Here is a 26,985-nt window from a genome sequence, read left to right on the forward strand (position 1 = left end):
AAAAACTGCTCTGCTAATCTTCTCAGTTCTTGACAGTGTACACGTTGCGGCCCCGTTTGTCGGCGCCCTTGTACTCGACTGTCTTTCCAGAGTCAGAAACAACGCGTCTCTCATCACCATTGTGCAGGATGATATCCAAATCCTTCCACGCAGGGACAAAGCCCCCGTGCTCATCGCGAGAGAACCCGACGATGACCCTGTCTTCTGCTGAGCTATAGTTGAGCGTGTATCGTGAGATGGTCGGATCAACCGAAATCCCATCATCTTCAAACCAGGTAGTAGAGAAGGCATTGTTGTGGGAACTGCCCCGAGGCGGGAAAATTTCCACTCCTCTGTAGTCGTCCAGCTCTTCCACTGCCAGCGAAGCAGCGGTCTCATCACCTGGCACTCTCGTCTGGATGGACTTGCCGACGGGAATCGCGCCGCCGATTTTGGCGAGAAGCGGAATACTCGTTTTCCACTCAGAAGGCACTTCGATCCATTGGCCTGAAGCGAAATACGTGTATGGTGCGTTCATGTTCACATACCCATAATCGAACTGGGTGTTTGTCTTTCGGGGCAGATATACCTTGCCAACGCTGACGCCGGGCTCATATACACCTCCAACAAGAATGGTGTCGCCGAACCAGAACTGCTCTTCACCAGATTTGAGAGGCTTTGTCCAAACTTCGGGATCCGTTTCGAAGCCCCAGCCGACCCAACGCTGGGGCGGTGATGCTGTGAGATGACTTTCTAGGCCGAGCGAGTAGATGTATGGCAGGATTTCATATCTGCGCTTGATCGTATCTCGAATCAGTGGCGTGATCTCGGGATACATCCATGGCTCGATAACGTCCCCTACAGAACTGTTTCCTGGGGAGGTCTTGAAACAGTTGATGGCGAATCGTGGCGAGTAGATTCCTAATTGAACCCAGCGGAGAAGGAGCTCGGGGGAGGGTTGAGGTCCTGGTGCGAGCAAATCAGTCTTGTTGCTCTGTTTAGGGCCAAGAGAATTAAGGGCGCGTGGGAAAAATACCTTCGAATCCACCAATATCATGACCAGCGCACTGGAAAAGTAAGTATACTTCAGTTTAATGTTCTCTACCAAGGGGGAGCTCACCTGCAAGAGGGATATTCCTGTGTTAAGAGACAGGGAGTTCGATCCTTTCATGCCCTCCCAACTGGTTACATTGTCACCGCTCCAGGTACTAGCGGCATATCGCATAGTTCCCGGAGTGGCACTTCGAGTCAAGACGAATGGTCGGTTCTTGGGTTCCAAGTTAAGAAGTGCATCATGGGAGGCTTTCCCCATGAGCTCAGTGTGTATCGCACGACCCCAGAGTCCAACGGTGTCGTCTTTACTCTGTTTCTGCACGGCCTCGGCCACCGTTGGCTCATCAAGAGCAACTTTCCAATCGTCATTAGGGAGAGTGTATTCGTTGTTATCATTCCACATCGCATCGATACCGACGCGCTTGAGACTTTGAACGCCATCGTACCACCATTTGAAAGCGGCGGCTGAGGTGAAATCGATGTGGCACCCGTCACCCCCTGTTGCACCCCCAGCACTCCACAATCGCATGAAACCCGGCTCTTTGGTAGTCGGATCCTTGAAGAACCCACCTGCATCGACAAGCTTCTTGAAATCAGGGTGAGAGGCGAGAAGGAAAGGCTTGATGTTGGTTAGAAGGCGGATACCCCGCGAATGGTACTTCGCAATCCATTCATCTGGCTTAGGAAATCGATGGTAATTCCAATTGAAGACATTGCGGACCTTGGGCTCTTTTGTCGCAATTGAGTAACCCGAGCTCATCTGGTGGGCGGAGCACGGAATATCGTGCTCTCTCAGCTTATCCGCAAACTCCATGAGAACCTCATTTGCAGGCGGCTCATCCACCATGGTGTATTTGTATCCGCCCGAAATGTACCCGTATGCCCAACGCGGGGCGAGAAGAGGGAAGTCAACCAGCTCTGCGTATGACCTGACCACATCCTTGAGAGTCTTTCCGACAATGAGATACTGCTCAAGACCACCGTAGTCTTGACGGTAGACTTTGAAATGACCCCAGAGACCATCCACTTCCGATCCGACGGACCAAGACCCTCTTCCATGAGTTGTCGAGAAGATAGCCACACATCCTTGCGGGGTGGCTTTGATCAACAAAGGAATGTGTTTATACAGCGGGTCGGTGTTATAGACATCGTATCCGAAACTGTCGGTGGCAGAGAGCAGGAAGTGCCGACCGCTGAGATTCATCGGTGCTCTCTTCTCACCCAGGCCAACATGAAGCGCATCACGGTCATGTTCGCTATAGTTCGCGATGCCCTTGGCATCCGCGACATAGGATCGCAAAGGCAGATCTCGATACAATGGCTTGTTTTGGTCCTTCCAAGACAACGAGACCACAGGGGTGTGTTCCCAATCCACCGATGCCTTTACGTCGCCGACCTCAATTGTTTTGTGCGAGACCTTTGTCGCTGTTGACCTAGCATTGTCGACATTCGTTGCTGGCTTTTTCACGTTCGGATACGGAGGGAGAGGGTGGTCTGGAGATGTAAAAGTGACACGGAACAAGTTTTCACGCACTGCTTCGAACGAGAAGTCAAATGCCTGCTCCTTCGAATCATTCGAGCGAAGATGCACCTCTGATGGAGTGATGCCTTGAAATGCCGTTTCTTGGTAGCCCTTAGGGCAAAATTCCTTCTGAGGCATTATGGCACAATTGGACGAGAACAGTGACTGAGAATGTTGTACTTCAGGACGAACACAGAGCACGAACTTTGAGAAAACCAAGACATGACGCCGTATTTGAATCCTTCCCTATTCTCCCCTCCAGATTCGAGCTGCGGAGAAGGGCTGCGTGGTGGTTGCATCCCCTCATGGTCTGGATGATCGGATTTCGGGGATCATCTCCGATATGCCTCACCTTGGTTTACTAGCTTAGCCCTTTCATGTCGCCTCCCCAGGTTCACCCCGGTTCCCCCCGCAAGGCTTGGCTTTCAAGCATCACCCCACTGACGGCAAAGGAAATGCCGACCACTAATCGGCATACATGGCCGAAAGCCGATGCTTGATTGCCAAAACGTCAGTCAACACCCCCGCGTCCTTGCCTTGCCGTCTCCAAGGTCATGGATATGCTTCAATTGGATGGCGCATCGGATATTGTCCGACTGTCCTCATATTGTTTATCCTATCATGTGTTACCGGCGCCCTGTCGACAAGCACTACGAGAGTCTATCAATCATGCCATGGCTCCTATTTGTGTAATGGCTCACTCACATGGATGTCGGACTTGGAGTGCTCTCGTCCGGGGTTGGCGGTTATTGAATTTTCCCCACGGGGTTGAGTTACCCCCGTCTTCATGTTACGCTGTTGTGTCCTCTACAGGGGATAGATAAGGTTGTCATTCTCGTTCTAAATACGTCTCCTTACCCCCTCTTCAGTTGCTCGTGGATTCTATCTTGACCCTCTACCATTACAGCCCTTAGACAGCCTATTATATTACTACTTGGTTGTCTTCAAGACTAGGGATTCCATTGATTTCAAGGCATCATCAAAGACAAGGAAGAATACAGAAAAGTATGTCACAACAAGGCGAGACTCCCTACGCGAAACCAAGACAAGATGAGCAGATTGAATATGCTCCAGCCGAACCAACCCAGGGACACCTCCACCAAAACGAGAAGAACCAGGACAAAGGCCTTGAACTCATTGAAGATATGGGTCGCTCCACCGTACTGACAGCAGAGAGCAACTCCAGGGTCCTCCGGAAGATCGACTTGAGGCTTCTACCCCTTCTTCTAGGCATTTACTTCTTACAGCAACTCGACAAATCCACCCTCTCGTACGCCTCGGTGTTCGGATTGATTGAGGACGCAAACCTCAAGGGTCAAGAATACTCCTGGCTCGGATCAGTGGTCTATTTGGCACAGCTGGTAGCTCAGCCCTTTTTGGCATACATCTTGGTGAAAGTACCGCTGGGGAAGTTCCTTGCATGTACGACCTTCCTATGGGGTATCGCTTTGACATGCATGACCCCGGCAAACACCTTTGGAGGATTGCTGGCTTGTCGGCTTTTTCTGGGGCTATTTGAAGCTGGGATCCGTAAGGCCTTCATTGTGTACGGGATATTCTTGTTAGTATGTGTCTGACTTCGCATAGCCCCTGCTTTCATTGCAATCACGCAAATGTGGTATCGCCGTCTCGAACAGCCTATGCGGCTTGGGTCGTGGTATGCGATGAATGGCGTGGTATATATGGTACGCTGGCTGCTCCTAGTATGAATACCCAGGGTATACTTTTACTAAGGTGTCATCCGGATGGGCAGTTCGGAAGCTTGATAACCTATGGTCTTGGTCATATACAATCTTCCGTCTTGAACCCATACCAGGTAAGGATGTTTCTCTCTCTCACGAAAGCGTATATGTTACTGACTGTCCGCTTCTGTATCCTAGATTATCTTTTTGTTCTTCGGCCTTATCACCATCGTGTTCTCCTTCATCGTGCTGTGAGTGAATTGCCAAATGACTGCTATGCTCGTCTAACCTGCCGTGAAGTGCCTTTGTGCCGGACTCGCCCGTACAATCCAAGTTTCTTGAGGAAGAGGACAAGTTATTGGCAATCGAGAGGTACATCCGCAAGCCATGGACTATTGAACAACTGCTTATACAGATGGACTAGGCTCCGAATGAACCAACAAGGAATTGAAACCCACGAGTGGAAATGGGACCACGTGAAGGAGGCCTGCCTTGACATTAAATCCTTCTTCTGGTTTGCATTGATGTTCTCCATCTCGTAAGACGTCTGCCAAAAGTCTGACTGCGAAAATGTCCTAACTTACAAGGAACTAGCATTCCTAGCGGTGGTATCTCGACCTTTGGCCCGTTGATCATTCAATCGTTCGGGTTTGATCAGTTCAAGACTATTCTCTTTAATATTCCATTTGGTGCCGTTCAGCTTGTGGCGACTATGGGAGGCGCGTGGCTAGCTACATACCTCAAAATGAAGGGCCCGGTTATAGCTCTACTGTGTCTCCCTGCGATTGCTGGCTGCGTGATGTTGCTTGAGTTACCACATGACGAGGCTCATAAAGGGCCTCTTCTCGCAGGATACTACATAGTAAGTTATGAAGGTCGATCATCCGATACCAACATGCTAACATTCTCCGAGATATCGGTCTATCCAGCAATTAGTATGTCCTCCTTGCGATCCCTGTTGTGTCAAGCTAACCCACGATTAGCACCAATGATCTACTCATGGTCTGCAGGAAATACTGGAGGTGAGACGAAAAAGAAAGTCACCAATGGTATACTACTGATTGGGCAATGTGCTGGAAATGTATGTTGTAGGCCACCCAACGAAGTAGACTCATTGCTAAATCACAGATAGGTTCTTGGTCCAAACCTTTATACTACCGAAGAAGCACCTCTATACCGAAGAGGACTACTATCAAAGTGAGGCATACTTCGTTGTACTGTTCATACAACCTACTAATTAGACTATAGCCTTGCGATGTTCTGTGTTCTGGTTTTCCTCTCCCTGTAAGATTCGTCCAGAATGAAATACTTTCTATTATTTCGCTGACGAGCCCCAAGCATAAATATGGCATATCTGCTGTTTCTCAACAAGAAGCACGAGAAGAAACGTGTGTCGATGGGTAAACGCGCGAAGATCATCGACCACTCGATGCATGCTATTGGCGCGTTTCAGACAGACAAGGAAGAATCGCCGACACAAAATGGAGTAAACGATGATAATGCATTTAAAGACCTGACGGACTGGGCCAACGAGGACTTTGTCTATGTTTACTAGGGGCGCTTATTAGGGGGAAGCCTAAAGTCGAATGGGATCATGTTATTAGGGCAAGGGGGTAAGTTAGGTAGAACGTTATCAAATGTAGGATACTAGCAAATTAGAGACTGTATAGTGGCACGAACTGCGATACGATTGTAGCAGACAATTATAGTATGTTATATTGACTGATCAGCCCAGAAAAAAGGAAGCCAGTAGTAGCCGAGCCGGCAATGCTCCGAGCTTCACCCCGCGCCAGTCCGTTCCATCTCTTCCAACCATCTACATATTTCACTATCCATCATCTTAGATTAATTCAACCCTAAACTATTCATCTGATATATAACCAGCCTACAGCATGGAATCGGACGACTCCGGGATAATGGCAGCTCCGCCGTGGAAAAAGCGAATCCCGGTATTACTTGCTGCCTACACCTTGTTTACCTTAGCTATAGACGAATCCATCACTGAATCTGACTTGTGATACGAACAGAAAGCCTGCAGCAATTGCCGACAGTCTAAGGTAAATTTAATCTTATGAGCCTATTTGATAAAACATATCAATTGATACCCTGCTATAGGTTAAATGCGATGGAAAACGGCCATGTACCAGGTCTTTGTCCCTTGGATATTTGTCTCATCTTCACAAATCCGCTGAACCATCAGCAGATGTGACAAGCTCAAGAGAAAGTGTGTGTTTTTTGAGGCGCCCAAGGACCCAGTTACTCAGTACGCATCTCTCATCTCAAATGCAGTGCATTCATCCTTAAATGTCTTTCACCAACTCTCCTAACTAACTCTGATCGTGGTACAGAAGATTAGAGTCTGTAGAAGGTGAAATACAGAACTTAAATGATCAGCTCAAGGAGATACGCGAGGTTCTACAATCGCAAAAATCACAAATCTCTCATGAAAGTATTCAGATCTCATCCCCTTCCCAGCTTGCACCTACTTCTGCAGCGATGACTGCTTTTGATACAGCGACAGACTCTGGAGCAATACAATACAGTCATCAATATAGAGCACCGCAAGTCCAGAGAGAGACACCCCTTCAGAGTCCCCTACAAGCAGCGAACTTGGAGACAACTCGTCCCCCCAAACGAAGACGCTCTGGGTTTGAAGTCAGAAACGAGCCGGTCTTGGATTTCATCAGCAAAGGTCTCATAACGGTTGATTATGCGGTGTCTTGTTTTAAGACGTGAGATAATACCCTCATTTGTGATTACCTAAGTAGAGAGTGTTAACTTGGGATAGGTTTTTCCAAGGATGTGTATGTCCTGTCTTCTGTCTTCCTTGGCCCTATCAACGTCGAGATAATAGCTCATCTGAAATGGTTTGAAGGATAGATATATCCCAATATTTGACCCGGAATATGACACATTCACCTCGGTGCGCTCTCGAAGCAGCATTCTCCTGAACGCGATATGCACCATTGGCAGCCGTGTTGAGAGTAAGATGGCAAACCAGCAACGATGCACCTCGAAGCGACCTAATAGTTTATAGGATCTGGTTCGCAAATGTCCGATTTACTGCACGCAGAGTTGAAGCGGTGGATCAACGTTATCATCCAGAATGAAAAGATGAGCTGTCTAGAGTCGGCGCAGGCCTTGCTAGTCGTCGCCTGCTACTCCGCCGAGCGTGCTCTGCTTCTATCGTTTGCAACCCGGATGGCGCTGGACCTGGGACTAAATGAAGCTTTTGAAGAGCTAACTCACAAGTTGACTATGAAGGAGGTCGAGGAGACACTCGATGTGCCGGGACTGAGGGAAGAAGAGCGTATTCTTATGGGAAAATCCAGAACGTGGTTCGGGCTTTTGGTCCTGGAACATATGTGAGCTCATTATTGTTCGCCCTCTCAAATTTACCACCGAATGATGCCTGATAACTTATAGATTCCGTGTGGATGGTGGCAAACCCCCTGGGATCCGAATGACCGGAAACGCTCGTAGATGTCGTATGCTGCTTCGTCATCCTTCGTCCACGGTCCTGGACCTGCGTCTGTTTTCTCAAGTGGAGGTAAGCCAGCCATAGCAATCTGACGTTTCATGGAATTGACATTCTACTAGTTGAACGTAATCAGAGGTACACTGATCGTATGCATTGCCTCAAGGGAAGCTACTAACGCTAGACACAGTCAGCATCAACGATACTCTCGGTGCAAGCCAGACCCTGAACCGGACAGATATAGCAGACTTCGTGCATGATGCCAAGGGGGATATCGACATCTGGTTCGAGTAAGAGCGTCGTATTACCCTACTTGAATCAATATGATGCCGTAATTAACTAATTCCCAGTGACTGGTTGCGAATTATTGGTAAACAGTCTTATAGACCCCTATCAACGGTCTTCCCACCCAACTTCTTCACAAACTAACCAACAACAACAGAGAACAAAACCGCCGTCGACCAAGAAAAACCATACCTACTCGCCGCACTACGAGTCCAGAAATGCTGGTCCGAAATGATGCTCCACTGCAAAGCCCTCCGCTCTATAGGCGTTGAGAACGTTGCGTGAGTCTAGGCCTTCCTTTCTCTGTCCAACAATCCCTAATCCTGGGCATATATCCAACTAACCTACCCCCCCTACCGAACGGGAGTAAATACAACAGGACCATGTCCCCCGTCGAACGCAACATCTTACTCATGGCCAAAGCCAGCGCGCGCAAACACCTACGCCTCATCAGCGCCGAACCAGACTTCTACCTCGCGAAGCTGAAATACGCCATGGATTTCGTCTGGGCTAAATGCGCATTCTGCTTCCTTCTCCTCCTCAAGCTCTCGCGGCTCCTGCCGGAACGTAAAGAGGAGCACCAGGAGCTGCTGGACCACGGCACCAGTCTCCTGGACGAACTGGCCCAGTCCGGGTCAAATAGCGATACCACCGGGAACGGGAATGTCTATCTGCATATCTTGCGGCTGAGTATTGAGAAGTATGGGAGGACGGTGCAGGAGAATGAGAAGGGGGTAGTGGGGGACCGGGCGGCGTCGGAGGCGACGCCGTTCTGGGAGCTATTTGATGCCCAGGCGGATTTGCAGTCGTTTGTGCCGGAGCAGTTTGTGACAGAGTGGGATTTTCCGGGGTTGAATTTGTTTTATTTTCCGACTGCGTGGCAGGATTTCTTTGGGGATTTTTCGTTGGCGGTGTGATTTTCTGGGTGATTGGTTGTATGTGAGTTCACTTTGATTGATAGTATGTAGGCCACCTAGTATTGTAGTGATGGTGGGAAGGAAGGATGAAGAGATAGATGAATTGAATGCTCCCTTGGGAATGAAACCCTCTCTAATTGGTATGTCAACAGAAAAGAAAAAGAAATCTAAAGCCAAATTTCCCCTCATTCTTGTTGAAAATGAACGAGACATGGATATCAAAAAAATGAAAAAATAGAAGTCATCAAAATAAATGGATCAAGTAAATAACGAGCGCCCAAAGTCAATTTTCAAACGGGGATACTAGTCCCTGTTTAACCCAAAGCTCTCATGGTAAGTTCGACCCTAAAGATAAATCGCCATTAGTATCAGTTGCACGCATAAAAGAATGGCCTCGCTACTCTTGAACAGATCAGAGGAAAGAGTGTGAAAACGTACACGGCGAATGTTCCTGCCGACACAGGCATAGCCCTCAGCAGAGTGGGACCCAGACCTCTCCAGAAACCGCCCAATCCCTCCACGGCGTAGGTCTTCTTGAAGCAGTCTCGCATCGAGGTGAATTGCCGCTGCTCGCCGAACCCGTCGCACTGCATCTTACTCTTGATCACGTCGAACGGGTAGCTGCTCAGCCAGAGCGCCTCACCCGCCAGACCACCGTAGGCAGCCACCTTGAGACTGGAGATCTCGTCGCGCTTGACGTTGTTGCGCTTGGCATCTTGATTCATCAGATACTCGAAGGTCAGGAACCACATGCCGTACGCCTGGATCTCTCGGAGATAAGTGACCGCTTGGCCGCGGAAGAGCCCACGCAGCACGCCCTCGTGGGCGGAGAGCTTCTTGATGCAGTCGATCGGACCGTTGTACAGACGGCCCGCTCCATGCGGCTGAGTCTGCAGACGGATACGGATATGCTCAATGGGCCCCGAGAGCACGGAGTTGGTGATACCCGCAAAACCACCAGCCATGTAGTACTGGCCGTAGGAAAGGCTACTGTCGGCATATTTCTTCTGGTTCAGCGCCTCCAGCCGTCTCCGGGCCTCGTGGAAGGCACCGAATTGCACACTGACCTAGGATGGGTCAGTTTTGGAATTGCCCGGTGGCTGGCTAGATGGGACTCACGCAAGCACCAATTCCGATCAACGGAGTCAAGGTGCCCTTGTAGAAAGCAAGGGGACCCTCATTCTTGAAGATCCTGGTGGCACAGTCCAGAGCACTGGAGTACTGTGTGGTCGTCTGCAGTCGCACCTTGACGATATCTGCAATTGTTAATATCTACAGTTCAACATGCATGTAGCTACATGAGAGGCGCTACTAACCAAACGGTTGGCCTAGAAGCGGGTTAGCGATGTGTTCATGATCCAACCCAATCCATTGGTGTCTCCGATCTTGGCATATGTAGGCGCCATTGCCCCAAATGCTTCAGATCGCAGCACCTGTCATTGACATACCCAGAAGAACTTGCGCAATTCCACCAGCCGCGCCCGCGGACAAGTCCTTGACGGTACGCAGGGCCCCGCCGCCCTTCTCCAGGTCTTCAAAGGCCTCGTATTCCATCTCGACTGCAAGATTCAAGAAGCAAGATTACCAATTGAATCGGGGATATAAGGAGGAAGAGGACAAAGGGAGGAAGACGAAGGCGAAGGTGAGGAAATGTTCGGAGAGGGCGACAATAACGTGCTTATCAGGATAAGAATGCGGGCCTCCGATTCGGCGGGGACGCCGACACACGTGACCCTTGGGCGGGAAACCAGGGCGTAATCATACCGTATTCCGGTTACGATACGTACTATACGGGCTGCTGACCGCCCGGTCACGCGCTAAGCCCGATCGAGGCGCATTCCTGGGCCGGCCGGAGTTTTGCCCCGACGGAAAAGAAAGCGAAGAGAAGGACGTAGAGTCGAGCTCGACCACATTCATCCCCTCTCAATTTCTCCTCCCAATTATGCAGAGGCGGGCGGTCTTGGAGGTGAGTCCTTGCTGGTCCCGGAGCTGCGCTGATGGCATTCCATGTTTTCTGATCTAATCTGATTTCCTCTCCGCAGCTCTCCCGCCGCCATGGTGTCGACTGGTCGTGCGCAACCAGACGCAGAGAGACAGCTTTCACGCCAACGTTAGCCTATGTTCCCCGGCGGAGCTTTCGATCGTCTCTCATATCGCTCGACTCCTCCGACTCGTCCTCTTCGACCGGTGCAGGGAATAATGGGGCCGGCGCTAAGCCTACGCCTACAGGACCGAAATTTGGCGCCCGCTGGGGTAGCAAACTATCCCAGAGACCGGCCGGCCTGAGTTCCGCTGAACAGGCCATGCGCGATGCTCTGGTCGAGAAGGGTAAAGTAGAAACGCAACAGCGAGAGCAAATGCTACAACAAAAGCAGCAGCGGCAACAGCAACAGGAACAGGAAACCCATTCTCGCCAGCATCGCCAGCATCGCCAGCATCAGCCCGAAAGGCGTCAACACGATACAATTGTTCGTTTCGAGGCGTCGAAATGGCAGAAAAGCGGTCGATCAATGCCTTTTCCTAATCGACCTCGAACCGAGGCCCTTGGACCTGATAGAAATCTGGAAACCAACGCTGTATCAATACCGAGACACCTTCGAGAGGTCGACTGGACTTGTCCGGACTGCCAGTATATTTGCTTTGGGAAACATATAACGTGTCCGGCCTGCAAAGCTGTCAGACCAGATTTGAACTCGCCTCCGCCGAGGGATTCTCGGTTCGGCAATCGCCGATCCACGTTGCCGATACGGAAGGTAAAAAGGGGAGAACCACAAGATGGCTCGTTGGCAGGCGATCGGAAAACACGTGCCATGAGGCAGTTTACAGCCAGTCAAGACAGATTTACCGGCCCTCGACTGGTTTACGACACTTCCGAACCAAAAGCAGCGCAACAGACGCCTGAAACGAAGACAAAGTCGGACGCACAACCACCTCGCTCGGAACCGGAGAACCACAAAGTTGAAGAGAAGGCGGATCCCTGGGCATGGAGTTTGTCGTCGCAGAGTTATGACACACTTGCCGACGACGTTGGGTCAGGAAAAACATCAAAGGGTCGAGACGGCCGCAGGCAAAGACAGTATGAGATGGAGGAGGATGAGTACGATGAGGATGACCAATCTCGTCGTCGTGCAGAGCGCAAGCAGAAGAAGAGACAGAAAACGAGACAGAAGGAGGTCGAAGCAGCCCCGATTCCACTATATCTTCCAGAGTTCATCAGCGTCAGCAACCTCGCCGATGTCATCGGCGTGCGTCCGGCTCAGTTTGTTCAGCAAATGGAGGAAATGGGTTTTGAGGATGTCTCATATAGCCATGTTCTTGACGCCGAAACTGCAGGGCTGGTTGCGTCTGAGTTTAATTTTGAACCCATCTTCGACACTGGGGCCGAGGATGACCTGACTTCTGCGCCCGAGCCGGAAGACAAGTCACTTCTGCCGTCTAGGCCGCCCGTGGTGACCATCATGGGCCATGTCGACCACGGTAAAACAACGATTCTCGACTGGCTTCGCAAGTCGTCCGTGGCTGCGTCAGAACACGGAGGTATTACGCAACACATCGGCGCATTCTCCGTGCCCATGCCTTCTGGAAAGACAATTACCTTCTTGGATACCCCCGGTCACGCCGCCTTCCTGGAAATGCGCCGTCGTGGTGCTGATGTGACCGACATCGTTGTCTTGGTCATTGCAGCAGATGATAGCGTGAAACCTCAGACGATTGAGGCCATTAAACATGCGACAGAATCCAACGTGCCCATTATTGTCGCCATCAGTAAGATCGACAAAGAAAATCTCGATCTTGACAGGGTGAAGCAGGATCTCTCCACCCACGGTGTCTACGTGGAAGACTATGGAGGTGACGTGCAGGCAATTGGTGTTAGTGGTAAGACCGGTCAAGGAATGGTGGAGCTCGAGGAGGCCATCGTTACTCTCTCGGAGGTCCTGGACCACCGGGCGGATGCGCAGGGTAACGCGGAGGGCTGGGTGATCGAAGCCACGACGAAGAGCTACGGGCGTGTAGCAACGGCCCTCATCAGACGGGGTACACTCCGGCCGGGCGACATCATCGTCGCCGGAGGAACCTGGGCACGGGTGCGTACTCTTAGAAACGAAGCCGGCGCTTCGATCTTGGAAGCCACTCCCGGAATGCCCGTGGAGATCGATGGCTGGAGAGAGCAACCGTCAGCTGGTAGCGAGATCCTACAAGCCGCGGACGAACAGCACGCCAAGGAGGTAGTCGAATACCGCCAGGAGAGAGCCGAAACCGCCAAATTGGGTGAAGACACAGCGGCCATTAACGAGGCTCGCCGGGAGATAATGGAGAAGCGCCGGCTGGAAGGGTCGGAAGACGGACAGACTGGTGCTGACCAGAACGCGTCCGGTCCGAAAGGAGTGAATTTCATCATCAAGGCCGACGTTGGCGGATCGGCGGAGGCCGTGATGAACTCGGTCGCGGCGATCGGCAACAACGAGGTGTATGCCAACGTGCTTCGCTCCGGAGTCGGGCCCGTCGGAGAATTCGATATTGAGCACGCGGCCGCAGCCAATGGCCACCTGATCTCCTTCAACATGCCCATTGATCCGGCTATGAACCGGATGGCCGAAATGCGCGGCTTGAAGATTATGGACTACAACATCATCTACAAGCTCATCGACGATGTAAAGGACATACTGAGCGAGAAGTTGCCTCCGTTGGTGTCTACTCGTGTCACCGGAGAGGCCGAGATCGGACAGATCTTCGAGATCACCCTCAAGAGCAGGGTAAAGATGCCCATTGCCGGTTGCAAGGTTCGTAACGGAGTGATCAACCGGGCCCGGAAAGTTCGCGTGACGAGAGGCCAGGAAGTTATCTACGATGGTAAGTGTTTCCCATATCAATTCTTGCGGATGCTCCTTTCTTGACTGCAAGGTACTGACTTTTCCAAGGCATGATCAACTCTCTCAAGAACGTCAAAAAGGACGTGACCGAGATGCGCAAGGACACCGAGTGCGGTATTGGATTCGAGAACTGGACGGACTTTGCTGTGGGCGACCACATCCAGTGCTACGAGGAGATCTTCGAGAAGCGACATCTCTGATCTTCTTACCTGCTCACTTCCTGCTCACCGTAAGGGAGGGGCTAGTCGCTCCTATCACTCTTGTATCATTCATTGGATCTTTCTTTGCATTGGGCCCCCGGCGTTCATTTGACTGCAGGCGAACTACCCCATCATCTCCATTATCTTTTCGCCTCTTCTTGAAACTTTTTGTATAATCTGCGCTAATTGGGAGCGGGTGTATGAGTGAGTGTATGTTATGATGCCATATTCTTTAGAAAAACGAGTGGCACGAGGCAAGGAAGACGCAGCGCAAGAGGAAAGGAAAGAAAAGAGCGAGAGATTAGAAATCTCTTTGATATGTGTGTACATGTACAGTATAGAAATCTACATAACCATCCATCCTCTAACCATATACCTTATCTACGCATGTTTTACTCCATCATCTCTCTTATCTCGCCTTCCACCTTACTCGACTCACCCACCTCGCCCAATCTCTCACGTCCTCCCTCTCAAGGATCCTATCCACAGTAAACCACTCCCTCGCCAACTCCTCATTACTCGCCATCCGATGCACAAAGGAATGGCATGCGCGACACAGCCACGCCACGCTATTCAGCATCCACTCCTCATGCCAGCCTTTCTTGCGCACCTTGTCGTGCACCCCCCGCGGAATCAGATGGTGATACGACAGCGGGATCCAGTCGCGCTCGCAGATCTCGCATGCGTCTGTTCGCGTCGTCGCCCAGACCGGTGGCGCGCGCGTCACGGCTCCAACATACTCGGATACTACCCGTGCGAGGAAATCGGATACGTCGCTTTCAATATCCGCGCTGGCCGGGAGGAGGCCGTAGGCGATTAAGGTGTCCGGGACGGATGACGGGAGGGTCGTCAGGATGACGGAGAGGGTAGTGGCTGGTAGCTTAGGGTCTGGTGTATATCGATTTCGGAGGGCTGGGGAGTGTTGGATGGTCGTGTAGGTGAGGGTCTGGAGGTCGGTGGGGAAGGAGGTGAAGATCTCGGTGGCGAGGAACTGTGGGAATATGCGTGGTTGGTATCATATCATATCATATCATATCATATCATGGTAGTAGTAGGGTGGGTGGGTATAGAGCAACGAGCATGGGTTTCATATTGGAGGGATGTAAGGCGCTGTAGGTATATAATTACATCAATGAAATCTGCCAGTTCCTCCGGGTCGCCTCGTAATGCGCTGGACTCGGGTTCTGGGGGTTGTGCGGTGCGAGCTTCGTCTTTCTTTACTTTGCCATTGCGTCGCGGACCGGGCCTATGCGCCTTGCGTTTCGTCTTGGTCGGTCGATGCGTGTCGGATTTCTCGACGATGGCACTGGACAGACATTCTCGGAAGACGGGGTAGTTGGTGTCGCTGGATTCAGAGGTCATTGGAAAGAGAAGAGTTGGAGATACATGCCAGTTAAATGTGGGGGAGAGAAAGGAGGGAAGGGGAGAGGTCACGGGATTGACATCATACCTCCGTGGACCTTCAGTAAGAACTATGGCAGTGTCATTCATTACCTCGAGTTTACATGGAACCTGAACAGCATAAGTCAATGGTATGCCCTAAGCCTCTAAACAACAAGTTGGCCGAATTGATAGATGAACAGTTCAAGGCGCTACCTGCCATTCGCGATCAAGTCATAATATCGAGAATTTACATCTATCTCATTGCGTGAGATCTGGCCCAGACGATGTTCAGATATACAGGTTCAGCCAAGACTTAATGGCAGCTCATGAAGTTTGCCCGCTTCTCAGCTGTGATCCTCACATTAGAGCGACACGGACTGAACATGCCCTGCCAGTCAGTCGTCTTAACGAATGACACTGCGGACATGCTGGCGGCAGATATCAGAACTGTTACGAGGCTACAGAGATTCAATCGTCGTTTCCTTGCAGTCATGCAACGAGTTTGATTGGCAGGATTGTACGCTGTAGAATATTTCCAAACGCTCCACGTAAGAAGAAGGATTTGGGGTAAGGCAGCAAGTTGGTCTGACCTTCTTTTTCCCCTCCGTAATCCATGGGAGAATAGTGGATGTCAGAGTGAATAAGAAGGCGTGATCAGTAAGGTATGTGAAGAAGAAAAGAAAAGGGAAAGGGCCGCAGGAAGAAAATTCAATTTATGGCCGCCCGCTGACCGCCTTGGCTTATCGATAAGGCTAGCGTGGCTGCGTGGCTAAGCGGATGGCGGTGTACAACGGTCCGGTCAACACCAGGCGGCAGAATAATCACCATTCATCATGACGATCGTACCCAACAATAACACCGCTCATTCATCCTCGCTGGACGGTCACGGTCACGGTTACCCTCACCTAACTTTTGACTCGGGTCCTCTTCATCTCGCAATACGTTGAAATTTGGGTCCCCAGTTCAGCATCATGACGAGAGCGTGGAATCTCTACAAAGCTGCATGGCTCTATCCATTCCGGGTTTGTCTATCTCGGTGGCCTGGCCAGGCTATCCAGACATTCTGTACACTCTTCGCGGTCTTCTGGGGCTGACATCTTTCGTTTTTTTCGCAGGGCCTTTATTATTTCGTCTCACATCGCTTCCTGTGGCCTCTTTTCAAGACCCGGTTGATACCCATCGTCTTGTTGTCAACCTTCATCTACTTCCTGCTCTTCTTCTTCACCTACTTGCCGCAGGTGGCGTTCCTCGCCATCTTTCAAGGCAAAGGAGCGTGGGTCAACGGAGCCTTCCTGGTGCTGGGAGAAGGCGCTGTCATAGTGGCCTTGCTATTTGAAGCATTCTTCGTGGATGAAACGCTAGTGGACATCTTCGATGCCGTACTGGTGAACGAGGGTCAAGGGGAGTTGGTCACCACGTCACGAGTGTTATATCCTCAAGGCGATAATGTGGTGCAGCGGTTGGGCAAACCCACCCAGAGCGCCGTCTACGCTCCGTTCTCGCTGCGACAGATAATAGAATTCATCGTCCTCCTACCGCTGAACTTTATTCCGGTGGCGGGCACGCCCATGTTCCTCGTGCTCACCGGATATCGAGCGGGCCCGTTCCATCACTGGCGATATTTTCAGCTACTGGACCTATCAAAACCACAGAGGAAGGATCGGATTTCCCGACAACAGCTGCAGTACACCTCGTGAGTTCCCACTTGGATCCCCCTTTCCCTTCTTTCTCCCCGATAGATCCGCCTGGACGTAATTTGGATTAATCAGCAGCATTGCACAGATTTGGAACGGTGGCTTTGCTGCTTCAGCTTGTTCCCATTCTTTCCATGTTTTTCCTAATGTCGACTGCGGTTGGCTCAGCTCTTTGGGCTGTGGACATCGAGAACAAACGTGGTCTCCTCGTGGAATCCGGTCCGGACCCAGTGGGTGATTTCCACGATAATGAGAATTGAATGACGCCATGAGATGAGACGACTCCCCAATTGTCTGTTAGCTCCCCTGCTTTTTTTTCGGGATGTTCCTTTTTTGTTCGATTTCTTTTCTGGCATAACTTAATTTATCCACCGTGTCACATCCTACGAGATCTCATTTATGAGAGGGCTGAACCAGGAATAGATGATAACCCTGCTTCGGACGATCCCAATGTGGCTTGGGGCTTGATCCTTGACCGTAGAATTGGCAGCATCGACCGTAGGGATCTGAATTTTTTTTTAGGTATGAATCACGAAAGGAACGAGCTGGACGGGTCTCCACTCTGAGGCACCCCTTTCTCTGGTCTTTGTTACAGCCTAGAGCCCACTAAGGCTAGCCGTGCGATGGATTCTGGGTCTCCGAGGCCCTGAAAAGGCGCTGAAGAGGCAATGGTGAGGCCGGTAGTGGATCGCCGACGAACACTAATCGGGAGGATGTCTTCAGTCTATTTGCAATTCTTGTCCGGATCCGAGTCCGAGGATCCGCCCAGCAGCAGGCAGAAAGCAGAAAGAAGGCCGAGCAAAAGCAAAGGCCGCCTGACTAAGCCCACTCCATGATGCTGTCCACGTGATCCGCGCACGGGATCGACGGAGAAGGCTTCCCTGCCAGACTCCGCCCGCTCTGCTGCTTGTCCGTTGAGACGTTGAGCGCTGACTGGAAAATGCGACCGCTGGCATCCCGCGGATCGTAATTGCCAGACCTGTTTCTCTCATCCTGGTTGATCTTCCCTGCTTCCAGTATTTCCCCCGGCAGATCTCCCGGCTCTCTTGATCTCCAGGATCGATCCAGTCCGTTCCTGTTCCGCTTCATCCTGGTGGTACTGGCGTTTCAAAACGTCCCTCGGTCTACTGTGCGAGTCCCATAAAATGCGAAAAACCCAGCGCCACCTGCGAGACGGATGATATACTACGTGCTCTAGGCGCTCTTGGATGCGACCTAAAGCATGGAAACGCTCGTCGCGAAGCCTCGATGCCCATGGACCCACGAACCAGGCTGCGCAAGGCCTGCGATGCCTGCAGTATTCGGAAAGTAAAGGTATGTCTAAGACACCACGAACCTTACTGCGCGCGGAGAGAAAAAAAAATCAATGTGAATGAAGAGCTAAGTGGTCCGTTTCTCAGTGCGACACCAGCGGTCCGCCTTGTCGGTCGTGCGCAAGCTTGGATATCCCCTGCACTTATGAGCGACCGAGTCGACGTCGCGGCCCTCCCAATCGTCATGCAGAGGCCTTCAAGAAGCAAAAGCTGGGCCCTTCTCCAGCTACCTCCCCAAGCCCCTCGGATCAACCTTCGCCTGTCCGACCAGCATCGACAGTGTCTGTCGGAAACAGCAGCCCCTCCGCATTCTTTCCGTCATCTGTAGAATCAATATGCCCGTTTTCAACCGTGCAACTGTTGATCGACGACTACTTTACGTACATTCACCCTCTGATCCCGATCCCCCACGAGCCCACGTTTCGGGCGGCCCTTGACAGAAGAGAAGACCTTACCAATCGTACGTTCTTGGCCCTCACAGCCTCTATGATCGGCACGCTTGTGGCCTCGTTCCCTCGTCGGCCCAAGCTGCACTTGAAAACGGAGGCCGAGAGGGCGGCGTTCCCTCACTCGATGGCCATGGTCAAGAAATGTCGCGATGTTGCCGTGCAAGCCCGAGGCATGGGCTACCTTGATCGAAGCGCCACCGTTTACGACGCGGCCATCAGCTATTTCTTGGGGATCTGTTCGGGCTATATGTACAGCATGCGTCGGTGCCGAACGTACCTAGCTGAATGCTTAACCATGTTACATGTGTATGACCTGTGTCGACCGTCCCGTCGATTGTCCTCGTCTTGTGCAACCAGTCCCAATTCTGTGCCATCGCCACTATCGCTTGATCAGTTAGGTGCAACGGGAGATGCCCCGGGCGATCTGATTGAACAGGAACTCAGCCGACGTCTGTTCTACACCACTCTAGTCGGATACCGAACCCTGCAGCAATTGGGCTCGACAGACACCACCTTTCACGTCCCCCCAGAAACCCCGACGGATCGGTACCCCCCTCTCCCGCTCGAGGTGGACGATGAATACATCTTTGCTACCCATTTGGAACCCCAGCCTGCCCATCGAGTCTCCCGCCTCGTGGGGTTCAACGCTAACGTTCGAGTGTACAACTCGTACAATTCACTCTCGGCATGGGAAATTGCCTTCGGCAGCGGCCAGATCTATGACTGGGAACGACAACGTACGACCATCTGGGAATGCTTACAAAAAGCCAAGTCCGCTTTGGACGGGATTCCCCAAGAACTGGCGCTCCACCGGACCCCGGATTCCACCCCGTCGAGACGTAAATCGACCCTGGGAACCTTCCCCTTGGCAGCAGACCCGAATTTGGTTGAGCGCCATTACATTCAGTACGAAATTCAGAAGGCCAACATATATGCGAGTCAGCTCGGAACGCGGTCCTACTTGGTAGAAAAGTACTGGAGTCTCTACGGGGCCTGGCAGAGATACCAAATGCCGGCAGACCAACGACAACACTCCAAAAGCCCGTTGCCGATAAAGGTGGAGGACGAGCGTCCCAATCATTACCGGGCACCTAGCTCAGATGCCCAATTGGACGGTCTCGGAAAGATCATGGCGGAAGAACGCCGGCTCGTGATCCGCGATCTTTCCGTGCTGTTGCGATCCGTCAATGAGGTCAACATGGAGCCCAACGGCGCCAGTTTTGTAGGTTTTCCCGCATCTTTCAACCCATCTTTACGAAAAGCTAACTTACCACTTTCTAGTCGAGCAAAGTTCGCCAAGTTGCGTCAACTCTTCTAAATCTTCCCAATCCAAGGACGGATACATCAACCCCCTCCACCACCGTAGCCGCCGGTCCACAACCTCTCACCCTCGCCGAAACCGAATCCTACCTCCACGCTTTCATCGACACTCTTGTCCGACTAGAAGGCTTAGCCGCTCCAACACCCGGCGTCACTAGCGCCAGTCCCCCCGCTAAGGGCCGCTCAATGAGCTACCTGAGCGACCATGAACGCGACGAAGAGGAACTGCGCCAATGGGCCAGCCTCAAAGAATACCAAGTCAAATTCGCCGAAGGGGGTGGTATGTTCACTGAATTATGACGAAATACTTTCCCTTCCTTTCTAGATCTTATATCCTCGATCCTTTCCTTTATATTTACCATATCTACCTCATACCCCACCTTTACACTTTCCCTACCACTCTTCTCTTTCTCTGTGAATTTTTTCTCTACCCTGTCTATACCACGAAACCTTTATCCCCACAGTTACACCCCTGGATAAAGAAAGAATGGGCCGAGGGCGTTCGACCCACCGGGTCCTGATTGATTGATTGATTGATACTTTGCTGGCTGGGAGTTGCTCATTTGTTCGCTTGTTTTATATTTATTGTATACCCTATCTTTGGAGGTAGTGAGATGATGCTCCTCTGCCTGATCTGTGTCCAATGTTTGATATTTTATCTACCTTTGCCTATTTCATTTTCATCTTGATGTTTCTACCTGGTTCCGATCTATTACTTGTATCATACCTAGCCCTCTTGGCTGTCTGGAATCAAGAATCAAGATATATCTTGAGTAAACAACGCTCGATTTCGATTTCATAATCTTATTATATTGTCTTGTGTCTACATATTTTTCAGCGTTGTCCTCTTCTTTTTAGTCTCTTCTTGAAAGAGATTAATTACATACAAAAGACCTGAAGATTCTGTCCTATGGAAACCTAAAATCAATATAACTCTCCAATCTCAAGGAGGAAATCAAAAAAGAAACGAGCGGACCAATGTTCAACAATAAAGGAAAACCGAAGCAAGGAAGATAATCATCTCCAACTGACTCACGAACCAGCCGTCACCGTGAGCGTTGGATGTATATAGACCGTCTTAATCTCGGTCTCGGTCTCAGTTTCCGTCTTCGTCTTCGTCTTCGTTGTCGTTTCCGTCTTGGTTTCCGTGACGGTGACGAATCCCTGCGGAGTCACAGGCACGACTTGAAGACCCTGAAGGTATTCAATGGCGCCAGTCGGTTGTGCGGCAGAAGTGGTTGAGTATTCCGTGGCGGGCACTCCTCCCTCCGCAGTGGGCTTTATCTTCCGGGACGGGGACGGTGGGTTGGGGATGTCGCTGGCTTTTTCTGTCTGGTTTGGTGTTGCGGTCGCCTCAGGTTCCTGGGTGGTGGTTTGGGGGTCTTTTGTTTCTGCAGATGCAGGCGCCTCGGGCTCGTCGGAGGCAGGTACAGTGACGACTTTGGTTACCGTGGAAAAGGCGTGGATTGTCGTCACCGTGTCAGTCCCTTTGGGGAGACTACTATGTTGATGAGGTGCCGTTGGCTCTGGGATAGATGTCTCAGGATCTCTGGAGGGGCCGGTAGGGATTTCGGGGATGGCAATCGTCCCGGAGGGCCGGATGGTGGTGTGGGTGGTGGTGGTGGTGGTGCTGCTGCTGGTAGACGACATGGACGTGCTATCAGAAACGCGCAACCAGGTGTTGGTCCAGGATGTGGACTGTCCGGGAGTTACAATCACGATAACGGGATCAGATACCGATGGAGCAGTGTGTTGGTTGCTCGTAGGCAATCCGCTGCTGATGACAGACGAAGGTTCCTTCTGCGCAGAGTTGGATGTGATTGTAGCAGTCTCTGTTGCAGATTCATCTGCGTTGGTAGGCGGGGGCGTCTTGTGTGTTTGAGCAGAGGAGCTTGAATGGATCGTGAACTCGCCAGGGAAAGGAGTTGTCGTACTCAATCCCGTAGGGAGCGAACCACTAGGCTTACCAGTGTCGAGATTGCTCCCAGTGGCGACTGAGTTCGAATGTGCACCGTTTGTTGTCTCCAAGGGGTTTGGGGGAACGGAGAGGGAAGAGCCGCCTGAGACTTCTCCTGGCAAGAGTCCTACTACACCAACAGCCAAATTAGTTGAAGTTGCTGGAGGTGCCGAGGACTTGTGCGAGTGGCCAGTTGTAGAAGCAGCCACACTACCCGCTGGCGACGACGGAGTTGTAGGGGGAGTTGTAGGCGTCAAAGGACTGGAAAGCGAGGGAGACAGATGCGTTCCATGACCTGTTGGCTCGGTACGATGCGTGGTGCCGTGAGGGGTACCTGACGGGCCTGAAACAGACGGCCTCTGGGCTGAATTCAAAGATAGCGGCGGAATGGACGAAGATCCAGTTGAATGCTGTTCACTCGATTTAATTGCCGGGTTAGACACGGTTGCACTTGCACCCGAGGGTGTCTGCCCCGGAATTTGAGGCGGCGACGGAACAGGAGGGGATATAGTTGAATGCAGCCCGGCTGAATGGACTGAAGGCGGACTATGGGCCGTTAGGCTTGGACCTGATGGAACATTGTGGGAGGTAAGGGATGGCGATTCAGTTGGATTTTGACTGCTCAAAGTGATGTCGGTATGACCATGCACCGTCGGACTTGATTGGGATGGAGTGGCGTTTGAGTTCTCGGGAGTTGGAACTGAAGTAGACGTAGAAGTAGCCTCCTGGCTCGGGTGTGCTGTGAGATTGTCATCCGAGGTTGTGGAAACTGAAACGGTTGATTGAGTTGTAGTTGCAATTGTATGCGAGAGCACAGGAGCCGATGCAGATGACTGTTCAACGCTTTGAGTCGTAGGATGGGTATGATCCGCTGAACTTGTATCAGGTACAAGTGGACTTTGGGTGAGGGAAGGTGTCACAGGGATGACAGTTAAGAAATCGTTCTTTTCACTACTAACGAATCCCTGGAGATTATGCAGAACCAACGACGAGGGCTGGGATATGTGTGCCGATTCATCGCCTGGTCCCAAATCCCTAATTTTTGGAACGAAATGAGCGATCGGGCCAGCCGAACAGCAAAGGAGGAAAAGAAAATTAACGAGGGTCAGATGTATCAACTGCATTTTGTCATCGACAATTGATGGTGTCAATAAACTAGTTCAACAAGTGAATGAACGTACGCAAGCCGTTAAAGAGAGATATGGGACGATATGAAATATAATTTGAACAAAAACTGCATGTTGCACATGAAAATGCGTCTGGGTTGATTAGATACTCATTATTGATTAAAGCAAAAGCAAAAGAATCAAATAAAGCGAAACGACGACAGCGTCAAAAGAACGAAGGAAGATCAAAGAACGAGTGAGGTTGGTGACGGAAGGAAATACAGGCCAAGGAAGCGAACCTGGTCTTTTTAAGCACTCAGGGTCCCAAGTGGCAGGCAACTCCATTGTTTGCTGGCTAGGGTCTAGGCTGTCATTGTTTGCGATGCGATTCTGCAAGCTGTGAATGGCGAGATGAGAGGAACAATGAGAAGCTTTTTTTAGCTTGAGTGGGTCAGGGATGAAAGGATAATTGGTGGTTGCAAGCGCGTACTATAAAAATAGTCGAGAACGTTGCAGTAGACGCCGGGGTGTTTTCGGCGATTACTGGTTGATTGGCGTTTGCATTGGCAGGGGTATCGATGGTTTGAGGGTCCGTCTTTCTTGGCCATTCTGCAGGTATTGCCTCGTTGCCAATAATATGCATTCAGAGACACTTGCCCTGGTGACTCGGCGGCTCATCGTCCAGATGGGCCGGTGGCACAGAACTGCTGCCTGTGGTGAAGCTGGAGACCAGGGCTTACTGACGTTCATGACACAAAAATTTAATTGTTTGTTGGACCTCGCCTATCCGCATGATCTGACTAGGTTCTCCTGCGTCGACAACAATCGGGGAGCTGACGAATCCAATGTCCGAACCCCATTATTCCTGACTAGACAGCCACCTTGAAGGGGTGGCCTATGCCCTCAAAGGACGAAATCTTCCCGTCAATACTCTTAGAGTCGCCGTAATAATGCAGGCGGTAAGTTCCATCCTGCAAAGGGCTAGGGTTCCCAACGTCGTAGAAATCATCCTCGATATGCCATTGAAGAGTCACTTCACTATATCCCAGAACTGTGTTTGTTCTTTCCCACTGGTAAACAAGACTCCAGTCGTGGTCGTTTCGTACGACTTCCCAGGTGCTAGTGCCGGATTTCTGTCGTTCGACTGCAGCGAAAGTGGACTCAAGGTGAAGGTTGTTACGGGGATTCGCTCCTACAAAGGTCGCTTTCACCACGTCACCAGGTCCGTAGGTCACATTATCCGCCGACGGAATGACATCCCCGAATGCTTTGCCTGAGGGACGGCCGTCATAAACGACACCGGGGATGAACGTGAGTGATTTGTCGGTGTTTATCGGAGGGGTCACGCCGGAGGGAATTGGGGGTAGCGCGGCTGCATCCCCACCGAGATGAGGAAGATACGTCAAAGTAAGATTGATGTACGCAGCCAGGGTATTAGGACCATAGAGAGTGGAGGCACCCTCGTAGCGCTGGGCTCGATATTCCTCCTCGGTGGCTACATAATGCGCATAGCTGTTAGATGGAGCCCCCAATACGGCCAATGGGTTCTGAACCGAAAGGGTATCTTTCGACGATTTGACAATCGCCTCCTTCCAGCGCCGCCCAGACATAGTCGTCGCCTCACTTGTCGAAATAATTATAAACAGCTGGCCTACTCGGAGAACCTGAATGTCCACGATATTCGGGCTCCACGGGTATGGTTGATCGATGGAGCCCACATCCAAGAGAACCTCTTTTGGAGCCTGGCATGCTTTTTGTGCCTTTGAAGGCTGGTGAAGGAACGCTCGCGCCACGTACCACAGTGGATTCTTGTTGGCCGGTCCACTACTGTTCTGGGAGAAATCAAAGAAGCCCGGTCCATCGGTGGTACCGCCAGCAAATGAGAACCCCAGAGCCGCCGAGCATGTGGATAAAACGCTAGAGTTGAAAGGAGACACGAACTTGTAGCCGGATAGATCTTGATACACATGGAAGGAGTGCACATGGGAGCTGGGAGAGATCTGGATAGACTTGGAGTCCAGGTCGTCGTATAATTGTCGAGCAGCCACATACTGGCGCCGTCCGATGTCAAAACAACTTTTGGCGCCGTTGTCCTTTTCCCGGAAGAACGGCCCACGGCCATGACAGTCTTCTGTCTTCCCGCCGCAAGTGCTGTCGGAGTAACGGCATTGCTGCCCTGAGCCATCTTCGCACCATGCGCCCAAGGTATTGGGAGATGTGTCGCCGACATTGGACTGAGAAAACCCCGCAACGAAATTATCTGCAAATTTCCCATTGTTGCGGACACTCCTCTCAAATAGCCATGCAGCCACACCTTTGTTATCTCCAGTTACAAGCGTGTTGTTGTTATACATCGACGTGCCATGCACAGGGAAGAAAGTCAGAACGGCAGTTGTCTTGTTGTCCGACTCCCGATCAAACCGCAGCAGGGTCATTGATTTGTCTACATTGGCCGAATATTTCGCCTTCTCTTCCTCGGGGTTGTGATCGTAGGAATATGGACTCCTGTTCACATTGGCATCCTCGACGTCTATCGAACCGAAGTGCAGATGCCCGGGGGCCAGACTTTCATGGGCTCGTTTAATGGACAGCAAGACTCCATCGACGACCGCCCGATAGCTTTGCTTGTCGAATCCCTTATTGGGGATTTGAGGCAGAAGGTAATTCATCCAGGCGCCCGGGCCCGAATGGGAGTGTGTACCCGTGAGGGCTACGTTACTCTCGCCATAGCGCGAGTATTCGTTCCCTAGGCCAGCGAGGCCCTCAAGAACCCCATGGCGGATCCCCGTGTCGCCTGTGAGAGAGTCAATGATTATGTAGATGAACGTGTCCTCCGGTTTATCCGGATTGGCGAAAATAAAAGCGCGCGAGAAGATCCTTTGTTGTAAGCCGGTCCCGATTTGGTCCAAACTGGCGTAACCACCAAAGCCTACCTCCACTACAGGACTGCAGAACGATGTATCAACAAACCTAGAATATAGACTAGTCAAACGGAGAAGGGAGAATACCCAGTGATGTCCGCTTTGCCCGTCCCCAGCAAAAACACGCTGTCACCCCCATCTAGCTTCGCGGCTCTATCTTGCCATCGAGACCGAGTGTTGGCGCTGATCGGGCGACGCTGATCCGGAACGATAGTAAACAGCAGCAGTAAGACGAGCAGGGCTACAAAGGCCCCTGCGAAAGCAGCGTTCAACCTGAGATTCGCCATACATACAGTATGTGAAGCAAGGGTAATCTTGTTTTGACTCTCTTTCGGTCGTATTACAGTATCAAAGCCAGTAAGTTAAGCCAAGCCCCCTTTCAAGATGAGAAGAGCAGAGCCGGGCGGGGGAAGATAGACTACAGTTATAGTCGTGGCCGTCCTTTCCTGCAAATAGCTTTCAACAGAGGTGGAAGAGCAACGTCACAGCGTGTGACAGATGACAGCATCCGGGATGTGCAGCTTGCAACCCTCCAAGCGACGAGGAGGAAGTACAACGATTGGCGTAGAGACGGTCGAAGGGTGACATCGTCCCTGCCGTCTTACCTGAAGCCGAACTAGCCTCGATTGGGCACGCGTTCTTCAGGCCAACCCCGCCTTGTCTTTGCAGGGAAATGAATTTGTCACCGGTCGCATTATTTGCCCATTGGCAGTGTTTCGCAAAAAGCAAGCAAGGGTTGGTTGCTTTGGTTTCTCTTCTGTGGATGAATGGCTGGATAAATTGAACCTTACCAGGAGGGAAGTCAGTTGGAGGGTGTATGAGTCTTGTAATCAGGAGATCCTCAGTCGATCACCA

General features: G+C 51.3%; 9 protein-coding genes across 9 annotated transcripts; 4 read left to right on the top strand and 5 right to left on the bottom strand.

The window, feature by feature from the left end:
- Nucleotides 1–22: 22 nt before the first annotated feature.
- Nucleotides 23–2,692, bottom strand: KD926_007089 (putative alpha-glucosidase; the record flags this gene model as incomplete). Its single annotated transcript, XM_053101293.1, has 1 exon — nt 23–2,692. One exon carries the CDS (start codon nt 2,690–2,692, stop codon nt 23–25), a length of 2,670 nt encoding a protein of 889 aa, XP_052960767.1.
- An 869-nt stretch (nt 2,693–3,561) lies between these two features.
- Nucleotides 3,562–5,791, top strand: KD926_007090 (putative MFS transporter; the record flags this gene model as incomplete). Its single annotated transcript, XM_053101305.1, has 12 exons — nt 3,562–3,976; nt 4,142–4,239; nt 4,308–4,370; nt 4,435–4,487; nt 4,537–4,608; nt 4,661–4,774; nt 4,831–5,098; nt 5,150–5,171; nt 5,220–5,317; nt 5,369–5,433; nt 5,485–5,520; nt 5,575–5,791. The coding sequence occupies 12 exons, from the start codon at nt 3,562–3,564 to the stop codon at nt 5,789–5,791; spliced, it is 1,521 nt and encodes a 506-aa protein (XP_052960768.1).
- A 337-nt stretch (nt 5,792–6,128) lies between these two features.
- On the top strand, nt 6,129–8,916 carry KD926_007091 (putative C6 transcription factor; the record flags this gene model as incomplete). Its single annotated transcript, XM_053101316.1, has 11 exons — nt 6,129–6,208; nt 6,264–6,293; nt 6,585–6,968; nt 7,117–7,220; nt 7,274–7,601; nt 7,663–7,786; nt 7,837–7,852; nt 7,905–8,004; nt 8,065–8,084; nt 8,157–8,280; nt 8,379–8,916. 11 exons carry the CDS (start codon nt 6,129–6,131, stop codon nt 8,914–8,916), a joined length of 1,848 nt encoding a protein of 615 aa, XP_052960769.1.
- Nucleotides 8,917–9,230: 314 nt separating this feature from the next.
- KD926_007092 (putative mitochondrial carrier protein (Ymc1)) lies at nt 9,231–10,470 on the bottom strand (the record flags this gene model as incomplete). Its single annotated transcript, XM_053101327.1, has 5 exons — nt 9,231–9,261; nt 9,355–9,983; nt 10,036–10,172; nt 10,233–10,244; nt 10,365–10,470. 5 exons carry the CDS (start codon nt 10,468–10,470, stop codon nt 9,231–9,233), a joined length of 915 nt encoding a protein of 304 aa, XP_052960770.1.
- A 388-nt stretch (nt 10,471–10,858) lies between these two features.
- KD926_007093 (translation initiation factor 2) lies at nt 10,859–13,987 on the top strand (the record flags this gene model as incomplete). The annotated part of the gene is made up of 3 exons (XM_053101337.1): nt 10,859–10,882; nt 10,959–13,767; nt 13,836–13,987. The coding sequence occupies 3 exons, from the start codon at nt 10,859–10,861 to the stop codon at nt 13,985–13,987; spliced, it is 2,985 nt and encodes a 994-aa protein (XP_052960771.1).
- Nucleotides 13,988–14,396: 409 nt separating this feature from the next.
- KD926_007094 (uncharacterized protein) lies at nt 14,397–15,349 on the bottom strand (the record flags this gene model as incomplete). The annotated part of the gene is made up of 2 exons (XM_053101348.1): nt 14,397–14,978; nt 15,116–15,349. 2 exons carry the CDS (start codon nt 15,347–15,349, stop codon nt 14,397–14,399), a joined length of 816 nt encoding a protein of 271 aa, XP_052960772.1.
- A 992-nt stretch (nt 15,350–16,341) lies between these two features.
- Nucleotides 16,342–20,446, top strand: KD926_007095 (uncharacterized protein; the record flags this gene model as incomplete). The annotated part of the gene is made up of 6 exons (XM_053101359.1): nt 16,342–16,392; nt 16,486–17,063; nt 17,153–17,294; nt 18,133–18,378; nt 18,465–20,048; nt 20,108–20,446. 6 exons carry the CDS (start codon nt 16,342–16,344, stop codon nt 20,444–20,446), a joined length of 2,940 nt encoding a protein of 979 aa, XP_052960773.1.
- Nucleotides 20,447–21,178: 732 nt separating this feature from the next.
- Nucleotides 21,179–23,227, bottom strand: KD926_007096 (uncharacterized protein; the record flags this gene model as incomplete). Its single annotated transcript, XM_053101370.1, has 1 exon — nt 21,179–23,227. The coding sequence occupies one exon, from the start codon at nt 23,225–23,227 to the stop codon at nt 21,179–21,181; it is 2,049 nt and encodes a 682-aa protein (XP_052960774.1).
- An 851-nt stretch (nt 23,228–24,078) lies between these two features.
- KD926_007097 (neutral/alkaline ceramidase) lies at nt 24,079–26,417 on the bottom strand (the record flags this gene model as incomplete). Its single annotated transcript, XM_053101381.1, has 2 exons — nt 24,079–26,155; nt 26,218–26,417. 2 exons carry the CDS (start codon nt 26,415–26,417, stop codon nt 24,079–24,081), a joined length of 2,277 nt encoding a protein of 758 aa, XP_052960775.1.
- Between the last annotated feature and the right edge of the window lie 568 nt (nt 26,418–26,985).

The sequence above is a fragment of the Aspergillus affinis genome, assembly GCF_023601865.1.
Source record: "Aspergillus affinis strain CMG 70 chromosome Unknown NODE_3_length_628324_cov_86_750800, whole genome shotgun sequence".
In the NCBI taxonomy this organism is placed as follows: domain Eukaryota; kingdom Fungi; phylum Ascomycota; class Eurotiomycetes; order Eurotiales; family Aspergillaceae; genus Aspergillus; species Aspergillus affinis.